At 34.9% G+C, this 23,070-nt stretch overlaps 1 protein-coding gene across 1 annotated transcript in view; it reads left to right on the forward strand.

Annotated features, from left to right (window-relative positions):
- LRP1B (LDL receptor related protein 1B) overlaps nucleotides 1-23,070 on the forward strand; it is a 379,972-nt gene that overhangs the window by 249,215 nt on the left and 107,687 nt on the right. Inside the window, 9 exon segments of the mRNA XM_037398644.1 lie at nucleotides 161-289; nucleotides 1,266-1,388; nucleotides 6,154-6,294; nucleotides 7,390-7,577; nucleotides 8,982-9,165; nucleotides 11,200-11,285; nucleotides 14,794-14,916; nucleotides 18,477-18,658; nucleotides 21,996-22,195. Of these exon segments, the coding sequence (XP_037254541.1) occupies nucleotides 161-289; nucleotides 1,266-1,388; nucleotides 6,154-6,294; nucleotides 7,390-7,577; nucleotides 8,982-9,165; nucleotides 11,200-11,285; nucleotides 14,794-14,916; nucleotides 18,477-18,658; nucleotides 21,996-22,195 (1,356 nt within the window).

The raw sequence follows: 23,070 nt of genomic DNA on the forward strand, positions 1-23,070 counted from the left end.
TCGAAATCTTACTGTAAAATACAGTCTTAGCCAGAATGTTTATCATACTGTGTAGAACAAAATCTTTTTTCAGTTTTATTTTAAAATGAGAAACTCTTACTCAGTCCCTTAAAAAAATCAGTTAGGACATGTGCAGGACTCACATTCCGTGTTTTTTCAGGCTCAGTGACCTGTGCAGCAGATACGTTCAGTTGCTTAGGCTCCCATGCCTGCGTTCCCCAGCACTGGCTTTGCGACGGTGAAAGAGACTGCCCTGACGGGAGCGATGAGCTGTCGCCAGCAGGCTGCGGTATGTTTGCTTGCATGTTCAAAACATACAGTATTTCTTTTCTTGACACTTTTGTCTTTACAGTATCCAGATGCTTTTTGTGTCTGTTGCGTCATGCCCTTATACTGTCAATGTTATTAGTAAAGATTGATGGACCACACGTGAGCCGTACATACCAGGATCCTTCAACGTTATTATCAGCCTAACATCTTCAGGTTCTGGTAATATATACAAGGCACACCAGCTGAAGATCTGTGTGACTGTCACGTCATAGACATTATACAGCATGTTTACTAATGAAAATTAGCACATTATTGACTATGCAGTTTTATTACTCTTCCTGAAGAAAATAATGCTGCGTGTCAGGGAGCTTGTGCATTGAAAAGGGAGATACAGTTCTGTCTCCAATTTTTTTCTGGCTAATTGTTCAGATCTCGATGTCCCTTGCCCTATAAATTATTACTTCTAGTCTTCTGAGAAATATTTTCATTAAAAGCATCAGGAGTTCAGTAATAGTTTCATCAGGAGGTTTGTTTTATTAATGTATATAAAGATGGTGTAGGTTAAAAACATTGAAATACATTCTGTTCACTAAATGCATGTTCCATCACTTATCATTTCTCGGCTGAGTTATATTTTGAGTGTTTATTGATTTTTTTAAAAAAACTCGTGTTCAGAAGCAGAGAAACATAGGAAGGACGTCTGTACTTCCCAAATGTTCTCAGAGGCAGACCTTAGGTTAGTTGTAGATAGCAGCAACTTCTTAAGGTTTTCTGTCTTGCAGTACATGAGATTTTAGCTATCCTTACTACTTTAGCTGTCGATGAGTAGCTCTTTCTGCTATGGAATTGTGTGGTGCTCTTTGTGTGTGACTCAAAAGTTAGGGTATTTCCATTGAATCCACTCAGACTGACTATGTCTTATTTCATCTTTCTGTAAGAAAATGGCTGTATATCTTACTGTTCTCAATTTCATTTATTTACTGTATTTTCCTTAGCTCCTAATAACACTTGTGACGAGAATGCTTTCATGTGCCATAACAAAGTCTGCATTCCCAAACAGTTTGTGTGTGACCATGATGATGACTGTGGAGATGGATCGGATGAATCTCTGGAATGTGGCAAGTATAACAACATTAGAGTACATAGAAAAAATTCAGACTGGTAACTGTAAGGCCTTCTGCAAGATGTGTTACTTTAGATCACTATTGAAAAATAAAGCTCTTAGCTTTTTAAAGTTGTTTTGATGTTAACATTTAAATTATGCAGTAATGAATTCAATTGGGTATTAACTTGGAGCTGGAGCTAGAGTGACAAATAATTTGCTGTAGTTGTGACTTACAGTTGATGGCTAATAACATTTAACAGAATTAAAAATGTATAGTGTATAATTTGTTTATGATGTATGTATTTTTTGTCTTTGTCTCTATACACATTTTTTTCTAATAAATTATGAAACATCTCTGTCATGATTATCACTGCAGTTAAATTATGCCATCTAAAGCCATAATTGAGTGTTTTAATTGTCACCAATTATATGAATTCAGGGTTTCTTATATTTTGTGAATATTTGCACAGCATATCTAGGCCATACTCTATATAAATAATATTTATGGAAAATACAGAGCAACTATTGTGTCCAAAAAGACATATTATCGATTATCATGCCAGATTTTGTGCAGTTAAAACCTATATTGCATGTTTACTCTATTAAAATTGTCCAAGAGATAAGAACCACAGCAGAAGGTAGCTAGCTAGTGATGTATTTTAGGCATTTCTGCTGTGCACACCACCTGAAGAGTGTGTGTGCATAACTGGAGTAAGTAGACATCTGAAGATTGTAAGGAAAAGCATGTTTGGTGTTTGCATTTAGTAAACTTTTTCATGTAAAGTTTGAGTCAAATGTGCAGTGGAATATTTTATGAAAATAATATAAGGTAGCAAATAAGCATTTATTTGTTTGCTGATCATACAAAACCAGATTTAATCAACATCACTTAGAACTGCATATGTCGTGGAAAAAATCTGCTCCTGTGATGAACTGGGCAGTCACCAAATTGTCCTTTCTCTGTGCTTACCAGAAGTAGGCTGGTACTTACAAGGCAACGGCCATTTCTGCCTCATCAACATTAGGCAGGTCAGATCAGGAGATCACCTTTGAAACAGACCTCCCACTCACCCCCACGTACTGTGTTTTGGCTCACATGGAGCAGTGTCGAAGCACATGAACTGATGGGAAAAACCCACAAAACCCCTCTGAAGCCAAGCCGGTTGCTACACCTCAGCCACTAGCAGGCATGAAGTCCACAGGAGCAGAAGAGAGCTAGCATGAAGTAAAATCCTGAAACGCATCTAGTGTGGATATTGGGCTCTCATTACCAGCTGTTTCATTTTGCTGTTCTTTCCCTTACTGAGCCACACCACTTGCCAGCGTAGACTTCTGGATCTTTGAAGAAAAAAGGGAACTAATGCGCTGTTCCTAGAAAACACCTTTTGCTTTTCACTTACGTCACCTACATAGGGTTTTGAAAGGAGCAGTTTGTGATGATAAGCTGTTGCAGGGAAAAATGGATCGGTTCATGTAGTTTAAACCAAATCAGGATCAAAGCAGGTTATTGGTTTATTAATGGCAGATAAATAATTGGAAAATGGTGAAGTCTACAGTCATTATCAATAGCAGTGATGCAGTAGATAAATCACACCTGCAAAATGTTGATAGAATTTACATGTTTTGAAATATTTTTTTATAATTGGTCCCCCGAAATTCTGAGCACACAGATACGCACAGAGCAGTTACACATGTCTTCTGCCCCGGCCCAGGGCACAAGGTTACTAGCACCATGCCTGCTGCTACAGAGCTCTCCTTGGAGCGCTCCTGGAGGGCAGCCAGGCAGCCACTTGGTGCACCCACCCGACCAGGTTCCAAGCACACGCTGTTGTAGTGGCATCGCTATGTGCTTACACAGAGGCGGTTAGCTAGGGTCTGTGGCCAAAAGGTGAGAATCAATCCACACAGTACTGAAACTAAATTATTTCCTCTGTTAGTAATAGTGTATGGGTGCCAGAACCCTTTACAGAAAGTGACTTCTTGTGGGTTTGTTCCTCCGATTAGCACTGTATGATCAATGGTGGCTGGAGTAGGAGAACATTTCTGATCAGATTTTACGTGGAAGCAGTCTTCGATTCTTAAATAAGTATTTAGAACGAAACAGCCACAAACTTGGGAAATAAGTGCTTTTTTTGTTTGTTTTTTTTTTTTCTTCTGCGTGCTTATAATTTCTTGCTGGTGTATTTTGTTTGTTCTATAGCATCATATACATCCACAGCCCCTTAAAATACTGACAAATAAATAGTGATAGTTTGACAGACTTTTGGAGAGAGACAGAAGGATGAAACAGCAACAGAAGCAGAGGATGTACAAACTTCTAATCTAATTGCAGTGTGGACCTGCCTTCGGGCACTGGCTTTATTTAATTTCTACCGAGTAAGCTGAAATCTACAGCAACATTTGTTATGTCTTGCACTGATGCAATGCAATTTTCTGTTTGCTGGTAATCAAATACGCACCTTAGTGTGTGACTAGTATGGTAAACTTGTTATACTGTAATTTTAGGAAAGGTTTACATTCCTTTATGAGAAAGGGAACTTACTCTTACAGAGTAAGAATCAAATTCCAAACCGCACTTTTAAAGGTGTTGTGAGGATGTAAAAAAACCCTGCCTAATTCACCAAGATTTTAAATTTATCATTTCTGATTTGACTGCAAACTAGGGAGACTGATTATAGCTCTGTTAGATTTTAGAGCTAGACCTTTTGCACCTTGAGAAAGAGAAAAAAAAAAAAAAAAGACACTCTTCAGCAACGAGTCTACTGAATGGAATGGAATTTGGATTGGTATATATTCCTAAAAACTGAATTGAGGGGATCCCTTTAAAAATCTAGGGTTTGGTGTTTTCTACATCTGTATCATTGATTAGTATATTTTCTTGTTTTTTCCAGAGTATTAGTCATATATAATATAAAAATGGGACTGGTGACTGGGGTAACCAGTTTTTCCTTGTATCAGAACTGACATCTAAACAGATTTTAGAAGTTCACAATCATTCTAATCCTTCACGATTTCTTTGATGCAAGTTTTTATTCCATTATATAATCCTGAAAATAAACAATTAGCAATTCTAATCAAGAATATGAAAATTCATCAAGATCAAAAACTTTGTTCATGTGGCTAAACAAAAGTCAAATAAAGGAATAAGAAGGATTTTCTTGTTTCAGTTTCCAGGTTTTGTCCTGTCATCCAGAGCAGAGGCAATACTAAGTAGAAGCCCTTGTTCTCCACATTTGTAATAACCTTTCTGATGATGCCGTAAAATGCCGTAGACATGTGGTAAAGCTGTTGGTCTGTAAAATTTTGCACTTTGAGTTGTCTCAGACAACCAAAAAGCTTCACCTTTTTTTCCATATCAAACCAGCCTATCTTCTCTCAAGCATGATCTATGTAAAAAAAGAGAGAAAAAAAATATCTTCAGGACACCACAGAATTATTTGAATTCCAAGTAATGTTTGTAATCGATGTAACAACATACTGCATTTTCAAAATAGTATGTTAACATATTTCTGAAGGACAGCTAAAGATATAAAAGAGGTTTAAAGCTCTTGATGTAGACTTGTACCTCATCCCACATGGTCAAATGTTATGTCTCCATCTGCTATGAGAAAAAAAGCTCTACTAGATAGCAAGAAAGACAGTAATTACAAAAAAGACCAATATTAGCATTCTGCTTTTAGAGTGTTGAAATTTAGCAGTGCTCGTTTCATGTGTTCAGAGCTTCACAGTGGAATCAAAGCTAGGTACTATGATTTGGAAATACTTCTTGGAAGCATCAAATCTTTTGATCTTAAAATCTGCGGGTTTTTTTCTAAGAGGAAAGAATGCTAAACTTCATCCAGCATAATTTGGATTTTTTCAAAAAAGTTGCAAAATCATTCTTCATAATCAGAACAAGTGTTGCTACATAATTTTTACTTTTTAACCATATTCATATTTTTAATTGATTTTTAAACTAAATCAAGGCTTGCTTTCAAGGCTTTTCTAAATGACTACAGATTGAGGCAGAATTTATACACGTAGAGTACAGGAGAAGTTAGACTTTTCTTTCCCAGACAGGAACGTAATTTTTTTAATAGTTGGTTTAATGTTTTAGGTTTCTATAAATAGAAAGTGATTTCCCCTGTAGGAGTTTTTCATCTTTCATGTTCCAAAATTTAATAGAGAAAGCTAATTTTGTGCTGGCTTTTCTACATTTTTCTACTGCTTCTTGTTTTTGAACTCTAGGTTAAACAGCTGTCCTCTAAGAAGCAACTGTATGTGGTTTCCTTTTTTCATGATATTTTATAATTTTCTGTTAGAAATCCACTTTAACTTTGAAAATTTAAAAATTTTAAATATATATATTTTGTAGCTATCTTAGAAAGTGCATGTTTAGTGTGGTTAAAATAATTAATGTTCTGCATGTTTTAAAGGGAAAGCATATAGTCATAAGCATATCGCAAAAGTATTTGCTGGATATGGTAATTTCTAAAATATCTGTTAGAAGGCTATTTACTAATAATAGCAAAAAGTGAAATTAAACCTAGAAATATTTATTTATGATTGAATGCGGCATAAGTGTTTTAGTTATGTGGGAATTGTTTCATGACTATACTGTACTGTGTAAGAGACATTTGATTTCTGTCTTTGTTGGTAGATGCTCATCTATAAGCGTGTAATGCTTTGTATCTCTTTATGGAACAAAAGATGCTTTTACTTATATTGCCTTGTATATGCAAAATTTTACGTTGAAAATATGAAGCAAAGTATGAAATGATTGATTGCTCTATTTCTAGGGTATCGTCGCTGTCGTCCTGGGGAGTTCACTTGTGCTGATGGAAGATGCCTGTTAAATTCCCAGTGGCAGTGTGACGGTGATTTTGACTGCCCAGACCATTCTGATGAAGCACCTATAAACATAAAATGCAAAAGTTCAGGTTTGTATTGAATTTTTTGAATAACATGTGTGACCTTTCTTTTTGGAAAGCGATGGCTTAGAATCATGGTAAGGCAAACATAAAAGATTGTAGCTTAAATCTCCAGTGCTTTCATGGTGATATTCCTTATGTATTGCAAGGAGAACATATCAGCAGTCTTGTGCACCCAAAACCTCAGTTCACACAGTTGGAGTCACCAGTTCCTATGGCATAAGATGGCTACTAGTTCCTTAATGCATGAATTTGTTTGGACTGCAATAAGGTTATATTAATGTAATAATTCTCTAGCTTGCCCTGAAAATGTTTAATACACTCATTACACAGAAGTAGATCGTACAAAAGGGGGCATAAAGTTGTTCTTCCTACACATAATAAACACAGGTTTATTTTTATTAGTAAATTACTGAACAAATGAGATTGTTTTTATTGATATATTGTGCTACATGGACAAGTTTGCCAAGGTCTGACTGGGTTTTGAGAGGTAGGTGAATCCTGATGTGCATGTGATACTCTATTCTCTGCCTTTCTGGAACACCAAATGGGATCTAGATTCTGACTAGATCTTAGAACTTTATTGCACAGTAGCCCAGTCCTTTATACAAGTTTTGATGAAAATCACACATCTGCTTTGAGGTAAGGCAACGTACCTGCCTTACATTTAAGTGTTCTGATTCTGATTTGAAGAACCTGGAATGAACATTTATGTGTGTCCTCAGACAAAGGCTGCATCAGAATTCAGTCAGTCATGTTACTGAACACCTCAGCATCCACAGGGGAGAGAAGCCATGCTTTTTAAGGTTTGTAAACTGTAGAACTAACAATATTTTGTGCAGAGGTAGAGGATTCTCAATTATATCAAAACAAATGTGTAGAAAGGAGTAATAACTTGAAGTATCCACATGTTTTCCAGAACAGGAATACATTTTGAAGATGCTGAGAAGTAAAAAGGATTACAATCCTTTCAGTAAGAAATGAATGTTCAATTTTTACACAATTGTTTCATCTCACGTGCACACATTGCAGCTGATTGATGAGTAGGTGCATCCCAAATACTAATAGACCACACCAAGCAGTGTTCTCTTTTTTGTTTTCCAGAGCAGTCATGTAACAGCTCTTTTTTTATGTGCAAAAATGGTGAGTGTATTCCTCAAAGTGATGTTTGTGATAAGAAAGAAGACTGTAGTGATGGATCTGATGAGAAAAGCTGCCACGTTAATGAATGTCTCAGTAAGAAAGTTAGCGGCTGTTCTCAAGACTGTCAGGATCTTCCTGTTGGATACAAGGTGAATAATTACAAAATGTGGTGTACTATAATGCAAATTCTTAATTGTTTCTTAACTACTGCATGATTATAATAAAACTCCACTGTGTTGTACTTCCTTGTAATGTAGTAGCTTACCTGCCATAGAATATTCAAATTTTTATTTCCAGTAAGCAAATAATTGCCAATTATGTAAAAAAAAAAAAACCTGGTATAATGGAGACTTCAAGTCTATGGAAAGGCACATACAATGATTTAAACACAAGAAATCATACTGCTGTATGCAGACTGCTGAAAATCAGTTGTGAAAAAGGAAAACTTGTAGGAGTGAATAACAGGAGTAGCTGTTTTCTCCGATTTTTCTTCCAAGTCAGAGAGACTTACAGAAATATTTAAATGAAGTATAATTGTCTTTGTTGCAAAATGAAACTGCTGTCTGAATGTGGTAGTGTTTCCTGAATGACCTGAATCTTCTCTTTGGCCTTGAGTCATCGAGAGGAATACTTTTTGGGTATTATGGAAACCCTAGCCTCTGACCTGTAAATAGAAGCTGAGAATAGAAGAGATTATTTTTTTTTTTGGGGGGGGGGGTGTTTTAGCCCTAAAGTAACCCTGACTGCACCCCCATACACTTAATTTTTTTTAATATGATATTGACCTGCTGAGAACTGTGTAATATCTGTCCAACATAGCTTAGCTCTAAAGGTGTCCTAGTCAGGAGGCCACTGACTAGAGAGCTGGAGACAAGGTTGGGTGCAGCAAAAACCTTGCTGAAGCAGCATCACTGTAGAAAAAGCACGTCATAGGCTTCTGCAGAGAGTAATACAGAGACTAAAGGAGGGAACATGGCACACAGTTTTCCACTGGTGAAACTATGCTCCTGTTTCAAAATTCTACCCAGCTGTATTTTGCATCATTCACGTTGCATATGATAGGCTTGCCACAGTGATCATCAGACCTCAATAAAAATCAGCTTCAAGAATTCTCATTCACATTACTGTGTTACACAGAACACTATATGTTACGCTTCAAGAAAAAAACCCTAACAACTGTATATCTTTACCAAAAAAGCAGCTGAAAATAAAGGACTCCGAAGAGTCCATCCATCATTATTTTCATGCAAGAATCCTTTCCATATATTTGAAAAGGTGTGGTTTTCTTCAGTTAAAGAAGAAAGAACAATTACTCATCCTACAGGGTTATTTGGGAGGGATTGGTGCTTAGGATCACACCAGCAATAGCCGAAAAGAAATGTACATATGTCTGCCTGTAAACAGTATAAAGAACAATGTAATTATAACGTTGCTTGAAAAAACTGAGACTGCATCGAGAAGTTTGTCACTGACGTATTCAGAAGAAAGTATGTAAGATAAGAAATAGAATCAATAAGTAATTCAAAATGAATGTGTTTGTTTTTCTTTCCCAGTGCAAATGCTGGCCTGGATTCCTGCTGAAGGATGATGGCAAAACATGTATAGATATTGATGAATGTACGTCTGGGTTTCCCTGTAGCCAGCAATGCATCAATACATACGGAACCTACAAGTGCTTGTGTGCAGATGGGTATGAGATACAGCCTGATAACCTAAATGGCTGCAAATCCCTTTCAGGTGTGACTTTCTTTGTTGTTTTAATCCACAGTTTTATCCAAAATAACTATATCCAAAATAATACTGTGAAATACCTTAGCCCCATGGTCTGTGTTACCCTTTTGTGCAAGATAAACAAGAATGACTTTGAAGCACACTACCTCAATAAGCAATAGGAATGTGATTCAATGACTGAATGTAATAAGTTTTATTTTTAGTATGTATTGTGCTCAAATAATTTTTAATGAATGGTTACTGGATTATGAAAGTTTGAATTAGTAACTATTAGAAAATATATTAGGAAAGTTAAAATACATCATTTAATTCTGCTTCTGAGTCACATTGTAATATAATGCTTATGATAAGTGTTTCATCAACTTTAGAATATGAGAATGTACTTATAAACTTCCTGGTATGAAAAAGAGGAACAGGAAAAAATAATAGAAATTGCAAAATCTATTATTCCTATAGCATATGGAATCCTCCAGTCTTATATGTAATACACAGATACATATATATATATATATATATCTCAAGATATATAAGAAATGTGGTTATTTCCTCACCCTTCTGCCTGTGCCACTGATGTTTTTATGTGCTTCAGTGAGTGGGATTCACTGGATCAGTGAAAGGAAGAGCAAAATGTCAACAGGCAAGAAACAAAACCCCATTACTGTGTTCTGCTGGATCTCCTTCATAGTGCAGGCAATCTTTGGCTTGAGCAGACTCCTCCCTTTTTCCAGTCTTACACAACGTTTGATTGTGTTTTGTTTTGAAATATCAAGAAACTTCTGTTTTCTTTCTAAATGATAAAAAGACTGGATCCTCTGGCTGCCTCATATTCCTGTTTCAGGCCCTTCCCTGAGGAATCAGCGGAAACACAGGAGGGGGCAGAAAAAACAGAATCTGTTTTTTTGCTTTACTACTAAAGCCCCTCATACATTTAGAAGCCATAGATCACTCAGAGGAGAAGGGGGGCTGGAACACATCGTAGTACAGTTTTTCAGAGTTGTAATACATCAAACTTCAAAAGTGATCTTGACAAAGCTGTTTGTGCTGTGGCAAGGATGGTTGTGCTGCAAGGAGGTGCCAGCATGTGAATGTTTGGCCAGATGCTGATTTCTTGCATAAATTGCCTTGAACTCTGTACAACTGAGCAGAGAGCTACAGCCCGTCTCCACAGACCACTAACAGTGCTGAGGGGGATGCCTCGGAGCATTAAAAACTGGAGAATGTCTTGAGAGTTGAAGATAAAATGCAAGCAAGGTGGTGCAGTGTATTCAGTACAAGAGCAGAGTAGGCTGGACACCACATTACATGCCAGAATGTGTGAGCAGTACATACAAGCCTTTAATACATTTTTAATTATTACTAGTGGGTTGCTTTTTTTATTATTTTAGCTGAGGTCTCTATTAATAGAGCTAAAATTATTTATTTGGGGTTTTTTTTACTATTATGTATGTCAGTGTCAGAGATGTTTTAAAGTGATTCTATAATTGAGCATCATCTGAAGGATTTTTTTTTTTTTTATAAACTGAAAGAACAGGTGTAAAAAAAGCTGAATCTAGCTTCACTTCAGAACTAGCAATCAAGGTTTGTCCAGATAGCTGTTTCTTTATGTCTTTACTGTTCTGAGTACTGAAATCTCAAAAAGCAATGGTCAAAACATGCTTCATTTGCCACCGTAACAAATTACAGTCTTGGTGATAACGTGAAAGTGAATGTTGAAATTAAAACAAGTGGTATGAAATATATTTCAAATTTAATCTCTGACATTAAATTAGGAAAAAAGTACAGAATGGTTCCCATATTACAAAGGCAAAAAAATTAAATTACATTGAAAGATATACTAATTGATTGCTTTGTTCATTTTTATACTGCATCATTGATCTTTCTTGGAACATTTGAATGTTTTAAATATTTCTTTCATCCATAACATTGATCAGAGCATGTAACATTTATTTTTCAAACCATCTGTATTTCAGCATTGTATTCCTGATTTTCCATAAATTAACGTAAAAGCTAGTCTAATATATTCTTTCTCCCGGGGTTTAGATGAGGAACCTTTCTTAATTCTGGCTGATCATCATGAAATAAGAAAAATTAGCACTGATGGATCCAACTACACTTTGTTGAAACAGGTATAACCATAGTACCATGCTCTAAGTTTATCTCAATACTTTTATTCTTTTCAAAGTGTGCAGCTGACAGAAACATCATCCTACAATTGGCATTGTATGCACCATAGAACAACTGCAGTATCTTCAGAGTTTTTATAATATTTTAAATTTACTATTTTACCTGAATTTGACATGATTAAAGCTCAGGCAGTTGTTTCGTCAGTCATTCTGATGTACTAAAAAAATTATGTTATTTGTGATCTTCTTCCATTGCAACATGTTTTGCACAATTTCAGCTTTCAAAAGAAAACTCAAAAAATCTGTTTGGCCGTGTATTATTTGGGCTACTTACTGTCATAATCCAAATCTATTTTTTATATTTAGACAGACGATTCCAAGATTTATGGTATTACAGTACATGAAGTTCTATCATTGGCTAAATCTATTTTTTTAAAGAATTACTCTAAATTACCATAAAAGGAGAAAAATAACTTATGTGAAAAAAACTACAGAAAGAGAAAGTCACCCAGTAAATACAGAGCTGTCATTTTTAGTGGTTTCTGCTCTGCTTCTATGCTTCACCTAAGTGTAGTTACTTACCACAGATTAGAGTTCCAAAATATGTTTTCATAAAAACATTATTTCCTTGGGTACTAATTAATCAATTGTAGAAAGACTAGAAAATCAGTTACTGGCTGTCAATACTGTCAGGCTTTTTGTGACTTCTTGTGTCAGTAAGCTGTGCATCTTAATGTCACAAGAGAGGTGCTCAGGTCTTCACAGCAGTAATTACAAAATTAACCATCTTGCATTAAACATTGGCTTTATTTAAGCATAGCAAGCATTATGTTAAAGTCTGTTCTTTGAAATTCTTCTGACTACCTCTCATTTACATTTCACTGCCTCTCTCCTCTTTTGCTGGTATATCTATTAATAGCAGCCTGTGAAAAGGGGGGAGCAACAGTAAATTTTCTTTATGGTTGGTGCTGACAGATTGTCTCAGAGCTTCATCAATCTTGGATTTAATGGACTTCTCTTCAGTAAGTTACAGACCGTGTAGCTCCAGCCACTGAAGAGAATCTGTGTTTTCCCTATCACATTAATTCACTAGTCTAATAAATACCTCTGCTATTGAACCTATTGGCCTTTGACCCTACTAATATGACGTTTTTAAAAGCATCCAGATTTGAAAGCAGGAGAGGGAGCCATACCAGCAGAACAGGTGGGCTGTCTTCCTCATAAGGACATCTTTTTGTCCTTGTAATGTTACAATGGATCAGCTCGCTCTTAGACATCTACCAGGTGAAGGCAGATACCAGAGCTGTTCTGGCAAAGAAGCTAACCCACCCTTCTTTGTTTATTTGATCTGTGCTTTGCCATTTTAACAGCTGTTCATATAAACTCGGAGTAAAGGAGCTGAAAGTAGGAGCTCGTTCAATCTCTTGAGTTGTTACACGCCAGCTTCTTCCCCTGGTGGTGCTTTTTTTTTTTTTTTTTTTCTTCGCATATACATAACCAGTACAACTGTTTGAATTCTCATGTACATTCTTTGCCTTCCATTTCCTTCAGTCCGAGTCATCAAAATCCTTTGGGTTTCCACAGGCAGAGTAGGTAGAGGGAATCCTCCTCATTATCTGTGATATCTACCTACTTTAGTTTTTTAATTGGAGTACCTAGGCTACAGTGTGCCATGTCTAACAGGAAGAAACAAAACTGCAGGTTTGAGATGACGGACTAATGCAGTTGATGCTGTTTCAAGGTTTCCCTAATTCCTTCTGAAAGCAGATTACATGAGAAAAGACAAAGAATTATGCTAGGAGGACTCAAAAGTGACTTGTAAATTGTGAAGAGGAGATCTAGTGCCTGGACCTAGACCTTGTTGCAGGGGTACAGAGATAATTTTCCCTGCACTTCATGTTCTGATAAATACTGGAACTGACCCAAAATAAGACACTTAAAACCAGACAGTCAGTCCTCTTTATTAGTCTGAATACTTAAGAAACTTTTACAGCATTGCAGAATATGGATATAAGGCTGATTTTTCACAAATTACTGACTTTGATTTCTGGAATGATATAAATTTGTGATAGCCTTTTCTATTCGATAACCTGTTATCTCCTTTGTTAAGAATTTGGGTTGGGGTTTTATCTGTAGATGCGTTATACTAGTAGTAGAAAGAGGCAGGAGAAGCGTTTTGCAGCACAGTTACAACTGGCAGAGCTGCAGTAGGTTTTGTTAAAACACTGTGTGCGTGGGTATGTGATATTTGAAAATCAGAGTGGTCCTCTAACACTGTATTGGTTTGGGCTTTCCTTAATGATGGTTTGTGCAGCCTAATCACTCTTTTCCTCTACATTTTTGTCAAAAGATAATTTGCAGTATTACAGTGTAGTAGTTGGCAGATAAGCCGAGCATCACTTTCTGTACAATTAAATATTGTTGTTGTTAGTTTGTTTTAGAGTTGACTAGTCCAGTACATCCCCTCTACAACTGTGAATTACATTAATGAGGGAGGTTGCTGATCTACCTGAGAGTAGAATGTCATTGGGCTGATAAGGGACTTAACTGCTCTTGCGGTTTGAAAAGGAGTACAGACTGCGGCTGTTCTTTTTACCATTTCTGCTCCATCTTTGATTGATAACAACATTCTTGTATATTAAGAATAATTGTGATTTCGCTACATATCAGAATGCTAAGCAGATTATGGGGCAAGGCTTTCTTAGTCTCAGATAAGGAAAATAAGAGTCATCATCTGAATGCAATACCCTTTCTTTCTTATCTGCCATTTGGAATTAAAAGCTGTTATTATATGACTGCTCTTTCCAGCCTGTAGGAATACCACAGATATCATCACCACTCTTGCTTATAATGTATTGGCCTAGTAATTAGAGCCGTAGGAATCTTCCAGATGCCTGCTGGATCTCTAACTTTCACACTTGATGTATATACTACCTCTGTGTGTGTATGCACATATCTATCTGTACACAGTGCCTATGACATAGCATCTAAGAATTTAAAACCTCCTTATTCGGGAATTAAAATTAATGCTTTTTAGAACATCTAGGTTTTGAATTCCTGAGTAAATAATAATGAAATGTTTTCATTAAATAAAGATAAGAAATGTTATGCGATTTCTGAGTTTATTGTTATAAAGTCAATGTCATCTCATTTGCCAAAGTAATTTCAAAGATAGTGATTAACAGAGAAACTGAGTAAAATTTAAAGTATTTAGTGCTAAAGTTCTTTTTAATAATCGGAAGGAAAAATGCAGAAGCTTCATTTAGTTTCATATGCCATCTGCATTTTTGAAGTGAGACAGTTCTTTGTCACCATATTTTTCTGTTACAATTTTTATCTTCTGATTGTTTACAAGTAACGTATGGGAAAATGAGAGTATTTCAAAAATATTCACTCAGTAAATAAAGCATTTTGAATATTATATGCCATGTAGTTTGCATTCTGAATGCTATCCAACAGTTTGTATTATAACATTTGAATAAACAGACTTTTTTTTTCCTTCTGTTTTTAGGGGTTGAACAATGTGATTGCAATAGACTTTGACTATAGAGAAGAGTTCATCTATTGGATTGATTCCAGCAGACCAAATGGCAGTCGCATAAACAGAATGTGTTTAAACGGAAGCGACATCAAGGTATTTGGGGATTAATAATGTCACTACTAGAACTACATTTTTTGAGTGTTGGGAAATGCTTCTTCATGCTTTTAACCCAGATTGTGAATTTTTAGTATATGCATGCAAACACATCATGAGCTAGCAAACCCTAGTAATATTTCATTGCATTTTTATCATATTTGAAGTAGAGATAGGGGCTAGAAGGACTGTATTTATGATCTAAATTCCTTATGACTTAATGGACAATTGAGTGAATTTGTAGTTCAGTGTGGTTTACAGGACACCAAATTAAAAAGAGGTATAATTAAGTGTAAGCTGTGTAAATACACTGACATATTATTTCTTCCTATAAAATTTTTGTGAATAAGTTAAAAAATCCACTATTAAGCACATTTGTTGACTTCTGTGAACATTTTTCCAGAATGCATGCTAAGCCGTAAGGAATTCTTCTTTGCTTATTCTCTTCCATCTGACCTTTTTAAACATGGAGAAAATAGGTGGTAACAGCCTGTGAATTTTGTTCCCTCATGTTACACCAGTAAATTATGCAGAGAGAAAATTTTTCTATATTTCATTTGCGGTTTACTACATGGACTGACATATCCTTAGTGCACACCGACTTTAGTCTTTTAGAAGGTTAAGGTTTGAAACTGACTGGCATCAGTGAACTTTATTCATATCCTTCGCATGAAAATAATAGTTCTTAGAACATAAAAAAAAAAGTCGGCGAGCATAAGTTGTAGTATTCTGTTTCCACTGGGGTAAAACTAAAATCCAGCATGTACTCAAAAATTCTAGTGAGTCCCTGTGAAGACTTTTCCTGCAAAAAATAGGAAACAGGCAAGTGTGGGGTTCAAAAATTCATTAAACCCTTGAATCATAATTATTGCCTTTAAATATTTTATAAAGCATCCTGTTCAGCATCTTGTTCATTCTAGATTAATCTGTATTTTGTTATTTTAAGAGATGTTTCCAGGACTGGGGATGACCCCAGACTTTTTCTTTCTAATCCTAACTATTTCAAGAAAAAAAAAAAAAAGAATTTTTAACAGTCAAAAAGCTGTAATTGCCAAGAGGACGGAGGGTACCAAAAACTCCTATTACTTTCTAATGATGTAACAATAATTTTATTTTTTAAGGAAAGGTTTCAGAAGCTTGAACTAGGATGAGAAGAAAATTAGGTTGGAAGATATTTCTTTTTTCCTTCATTAATATTTTGCAATTTACAGAATGACTGCCATCTTGATGATGATTTTATTCAAATGGGATGCCAAATTCAAATACAAATTGTGAAAATAAGTGCATTGAATTTTTATAAGACGATCTGGTTTTTTTTTCACTGAAAAACTTGGCCAAGATTTGGCCTCTGCAAGCTAAAAATATGTGTAAAAATTTATCAGGAATTACATATTGTAGCTGTCTGATATTCTATCAGTAATCTTTTATCCAGTGCCAAATGAAAACTTTCTCTCTTTAACGTAGATTTTAATAGATTACCACAGCACATATATAATAATTGAGGTTAAAAATAATTAATTTCCCAGCAAACCTCTTTAAATATTTTAAATTTTTTTGTCATGAAGGAGAGGTTTTTTGGTAGTGAGCCTTTTCCCTTGAATTATGAATTTCTTATTTTATTTCCATCATACTTCTTGTTTTACTATTTACTACAAATAAATATACTATTAGCGTAAATAATATTGTTTGATGTATTACTCTAGGATTTCCCTTTTAGAAGATACCATCTTTTCAGCACAACAGTTTTAGCTTTCTTGCTCTGGGAAACCTGATGGCATCTCATTTTTCTTCTGCATCTGATCATGGAGGAGATATTTATACAATTGAAGCAACTTTTTCACATAAATATGTTCAAACATTAACACAGTGTTTTATGTGTAGTATTGTAGATTAGAATGAGATATGTTACTGGAAAATGCTGTAGTAAGCTAGAACGGGTACATTAAATGTCACACTGGTGATCTCACTGACTGGAATAAGCTTGAAGTGACTCTCCACAGTAAAAGTCGTCAGAAAAGAGACTAATTATTTTGGTTGATGCTTCTAGGTAGTGTAGCTAAACCACTAAGTTTGCAGAGCTGTCCATTTCTACAGAAATGTCCCGTTAAAGTGCAGTGGTTGCTGCAATTACCCATTTATAAAATAGTAAAGCTGGTTGTGCTAAGGTATTAGAAAATGAAGTATTTTATTCATATTAAAAAAATCTGTGCATGCCTGGATTTAATTTTAAAAAGATTTTATAAGATGATAAATAATGTAATAACCTGAAAGGGTGCTTTTACATATTCATAACTATAAAATTGGTTTAAAGTATCTCACAGTATCCCTTCTTATCTTGAAGGCTTTTTGGTGTCTTCAAATGGTAAATAAAATTAAAACTAACACATTCAGTTATACATAATCAGGTTTACGTGTAAAGTTTATACTCTATTGCACGCGTTTTTAGTGGTGAAGATGACAATGAATTAGAATGTACACTTCAATAATAAACCCGTTATTAGTACTTAGGAAATCTCAAATATTTTCAAGTATTCCAAGCTCTGATTTTTTTTTCTTAAGTTCTAGTTGCACAGACCTAATCAGGAATAGAATTTTTAAGCCTAAAAGAAGCTGGACTCTAATGATTGGGAACATTCAAATGTCACTCAACACTTAATGCGAAGTACTCCCAGCCAAGCAAGACTGAGATACAATCATGATGAGATTTGTAAGCATGTATATCTGAAGGCATTTGTTCAAGTCTCAGAATTACTCAAGTCATCAAGAACCTTGAGAATAACACAATCCTGTCAGTAGAGCGTAGGCTTTCCCATAGGTTACTAAATTGCTTCTGTCTCTTGATTCCTTATTAATGTAGTCCTTTTGAAATTGAACTAATTCTTAGAAAGTTCCTCTTTCTTCTGCCACACAAGTGTTGGAAAAAAAAGTACAGTATTTACTTTCCAACTAGGTAATCTTTTTCTCTTTGCCTGAGTCGAGTGCCCTTATGGTCTTATCTGTCATGATGACATACAGTACTAGTGTGATATTAAAAGGAAATATATGCTGATGTAGGCTGGGAAGAGAAATGGTGAGCTAATAAGCAGATGTGTGTTCGAAGGCACGCTATGAGAAGAGAAGCCTCATCTCCATTTGGCTCTGTGAGAAATAAATAAAACAGTAAAGAGAAGAAAGTTTTTCTTTTTTCGTGGTTTTTTATTATTATTATTATTATTATTAAGACAATAGGAAAATTAGAAACTTCAGATGAAAAATGAAAGAGAAAATCCTTAAAGTTAGTGCATAGTGCAGGACAGTTGGAAATTTGATATTTACTACATCGTGTTATTCTCCATTCTCCCGTACTATAAGGAAAGTGTCTCATTGCCTCAGTTACTTAAGAATTGTCATGACTTTCAGAAGTGTCAGTGCTTAACAGGGAATAATATCTATATTTCACTTGCTATATGTCACTGTATCACATATTCAACCTCTCAATATTCTGGTAGTAGTAAATCTTGAATTGTTGTTCCTTTTCCCAGTATTTAGATGAGTAATTTATATTATTTCTGCTTTTGTAGGTAGTCCACAATACAGCTGTTCCCAATGCACTGGCTGTGGATTGGATTGGGAAGAATCTCTATTGGTCTGATACTGAAAAGAGAATTATTGAGGTGTCAAAACTCAATGGTTTATACCCTACCGTCCTTGTGAGCCAAAGAGTGAAGTTTCCTAGAGATCTGTCCTTAGATCCTCAAGCTGGGTATGAAGCAGCCATTTTGCATTAATTCATGTTTAGTGCTAATTTTATAGTCAAATATTTTTTTTATAAAAATAGAAGATAGGACGTACGAATTAGCTTTTTATTATTTGACTTTCAGCAACGCTGGTTATCAGTAGTCTAAAATGCATTACCAATGCTTACTATATCATCATTTCATACAAAATTGGTATAATAGAAAGATGAATGCAGGTACTAAACCATGTTTTGTTATATTTGCTACTCTGTAGATATTTTCTGTTGGTAGGAGGAAAGCAGATATTTCAAGAAACATCCCTATCTTTTTTTTTAAGAAATGTGTTACTACATAACAAATTTCATGTTGTGTAGAAGACAATTCTTATGTTTTGTTTCAGTTATTCAAGGAAGCAATCTGTCTCGTTAGAGCTCTATTCTGTGTTTCATAGTATCCAGAATCATTTAGGCTATTCATCTACCACGTTTTTGAAGACTTTTTACTGATACTTTGTGTATGTGAATCAAAGAGTGAAAATGTTTAGTCCCCCATAATTGGAAGAAAGCAATTACCTGATTTACTCTTTAAAATTAAAGTTTTAATTTTCACACAAGTCTAATAACTGGAGTGATTAATTATTAGGATAGAAGAGATCTATTTTAGGAGACTTAGTTTCTAGCTTTAGTTTTCAGATATTTGAAATTATCAATATTCTTAAAAAAAATAATTGCAACAATGATAAGAAGTGAGAACTGCCTAGTTAAAGTATCTTGTTAACTGGTACCTTTAATTGATAATTTTATTAATCGTTGCATGGCATATTAATTAATATAAATCTGTGCTGGTATTCTGAGTGCAGTTTTGAGCACCACCGCCATTTTTGATTTCTTGATTGGTGTGAGAGCTGTAGGAACCATGAACAATTTTTGTCACAGTTTTATAATACTTACAAAATATTATAATTTTTCCCATAAAATTGATGTCCTTGAGAAATTCAACCTAATACTATGAATTTTAAAAAGAAAGACAGAAAAGAAATAATATTTCCATTAACAAATTTATTTGATGATTTTTTTCACTGAGTCACATAATGGTTGAGGTTGGAGTGGACCACTGAAGGTCATTTCGTCCAACCCCAACCGATAAAAGCCTTTTCAACTTTTTTCTGTTTCTCTGTTTGTTTTTAAACAGAAGGTTTCTAGCCATTTCTATTTGATCAAAACCCAATTGGCATGAGAAACTCAAATTATTTCATGCCAGCATCTGAATCTGGTGATAGAAAAAAGAAAGAAAATTTTATATTCCTAAAACAGAAAATGTATAAAAACATTGAGTTATTTCCTCTTTATATGACAGTACGTGTAATGCCACAACCGTTGGTCGCTGGGTCTGTACGTCTCAATATGCAGTTAATGCCTCTCAATTCGCCAGTAAACCATCATCTACATTAACACTATCCACTAAAACATCGGTGTACGTTTAATTGAAAGTCATTAAAACCTGGTGATTTTCTAACTAAATGTATTCTCTTAAATAATTATGTATGTAGCATATAATCTTTAAGAAAAATGATACTTCTGAATACTAATACTTAAGTTATTATCTAGTCCCTGAATAAATAAAATATAACTACAGGAATTTTGCCATATGTCTTTTCAGATCTAAATTCCATATATTATGCTTTCTGTTTTGTGGAACATTAGGGTACAACTGCGTAAATTTGATGAATAAAACTAACGTAGTGTCTTACAACATCCCTGTAATATCATGGCCAATTAATCATTCTTCTCCATCTCTAAATCCTAAGGCTCAAGTAATCATTTGAAGGTTCAGTGACGAGAGAAAATTGTTGAGTTGCTCTGGATTCTACCAAAACAAAGAAAAGCAGGATATTTCCTAGCTAAGAAATGGCACTTGTCTGTCTAACTATTTTTAAGAGAAAAAACATTTTCTACCAGTTCTTAGAACTAACATTGAATTTGCCTGTAACTGTGCCCTTATTGGACAGAGAGGATGTAGACGTTTGTTAAAGGTGTTGAAGATACCACCACATGGTATCTCTGTCTGGTTGCCTGGACATCCAGGACATGTTCCCTGCATATGCAGAAATCAACTCTATAAAGTTTGTACGAAGAGCCTCAGTCTTCCAGGAAGGTTTAGATATACACAGGCGTAATAAACTACTTGTGCCCCTGCTCAGTGCACAGTATGTGTACAGATGAAGCTTTTTGAGGCCAAGGCATGTGTTTGTTTGCTTTAAAATAATTTTTTTATTTGTTTGTTTATTTTAATACGGAAAGCTGCTGGAAATAAAAACTGTGTTTGCATTTGAAATTGCTTGAAATATTATTAACTATATATCTGTTTTTTTTCTCATAAATGAGAAATGCTAAATGAGCTATATTGCTGATGCCATACAATAGTAACGATATATTTCCAAAGAAGTTTTCTGTTAGTTGATGGAGAAATTTTGCTTTCTCTGCTGCTTATGTGGAGCAGGTTCAGTGTCAAGAACAGTGTGTTTTGTGGGATACCGGTAGCTGTCCTTGGGGCCACCATTTTCTCCCGCACACAAATAGTCTTCCAGGTGGCTTTTTAAGAATATGAGCTGCATCTGGTTTTTTGAGAGCCTGTCCAAAAAAAGCAGCATATCAGCCTCCCAGCTGGAAAGATCTGTGCTCAGGTTCGAAGTAATGACATACAATAGTAGCAATACGCATCCATGTACCAAATAATAGGACTATAAAAAAAAAAAAAAAAAAAAAACAACAAACAAAAAAAAACCCAGAAACAAACCACATGCTCTGTATTGTGGCTAAGTAACATTTGAAGGAGAAAATTTCTGCTCAGCTTTCCGACAGTTTTTCTCAGTCTTTGCCTGTTTTTAAGGCTTCAATGTGAGAAAACTTTGGTTTTGAAACTGGTACTTATTGAAGTCATATAATTAGTGTTATATTACTGTTAACAGCAAAATAGGGTTTTGTAATATGTGTAAAAAACAGGGTGACTAATACAATAGTTGTGATAATTTTAGTAGTAATGCCGCTTTTGAAGGATGTGAGATTCGCTAAGTCGAGTCTTGTGGTACTTAAAACTCTAAGGTGTCAAGACTAAGCAATTTAAATGCATTTTTTACTAGTTCATAATAAATATGATGAAGTCACATCTAACATAAGGACTCTCCTCTTCAAACCCTTTATATTTACCACACTTTAAAGACAGGTCTAGAAAAAAACCCCAAAATTGAAACTTTATAGAATAATTACTGGTTTATTCTTATGATCAGCTAAATAAAGTAATTATTTATTGTGATTATTTTTGCATCTCTAAACAAGCAGCTTTTGTTTGTTTTTATTTTTATAGATACTTATACTGGATTGATTGTTGTGAGTATCCGCACATTGGCCGTGTTGGTATGGATGGCTCCAGTCAAACAGTTGTCATAGAAACACAGATATCTAGACCTATGGCTCTTACAATAGATTATGTCAACCACAGACTGTATTGGGCTGATGAAAATCATATTGAGTTTTCTGACATGGATGGATCTCATAGACATAAAGGTTGGTCAACAGCTTTTTTTTTTTTTTTACTTTGTTTTCTCTTTTTGCTAGTTTTAAATTAAAGGCACTTTGCATGTTATGTGTAATGATGTAAAAACTGTACGTTAAAACATTTTTGCAACCTTTACTGTTTCCTTTTATCAATATTTTAAAAGTTGCTTTTTATATTCCTTCCCTGTTAGGACTGTGAGTAATTTTTAAACATGCAGTAAAATACATGTCCATGGGAAAAACGTCAAATGAAAACAAACGCTGGGAACAGGCTCAGCAGTCAAAGGCTGCCTTATTGATTCTTAATATATTTTTGCATTACACGTTCCCAACCAAAGCCAGTGAAACGTGGCTGTTAAAAGTGGAAGGGATATGTCCTGTGTGCCACGTGCCAGAATGTGGCTCAAAGCAGCTCTTCCTCTGGCCGGAGAAAGCCTGGAAATGCCTATTAATCTGCTCAGCATGAGTCAATAAAGAGACAAGTACTGCAAATGTAATTTGGGGCTTTCCTGGTAGATGGGTAAAATAATAACTTTTGAAATACTTAAGCAATGAAATAATCTTTATCCTTGTTTCTGCTCCTCACAAGACAGGTAATTAAAAAGCTAGGATCTATAAAATGTTTAAAAAGTAAATAAAGTTTTACACTATGATGAATAGTTCTCATATTCCAAATGGTATAATTAAAGATCTTTCCCTTTAATTGAAATATACAAAATACTTAGTATTGCTATGCTGGGTTGTTTTGTGTTTGTTTATTTATTTTTTTTAATAAAACCATTAGCTGAGGTCGCTTCCACAAACTTTACCCAAACCTCAGAACTGCTGCTATCCTGGTAAAACTTCATGCCTTTGGGATTTTGTAGGCTTTTATCTCATACTGG

This window comes from Falco rusticolus, chromosome 8 (assembly GCF_015220075.1).
Source record: "Falco rusticolus isolate bFalRus1 chromosome 8, bFalRus1.pri, whole genome shotgun sequence".
NCBI lineage: Eukaryota > Metazoa > Chordata > Aves > Falconiformes > Falconidae > Falco > Falco rusticolus.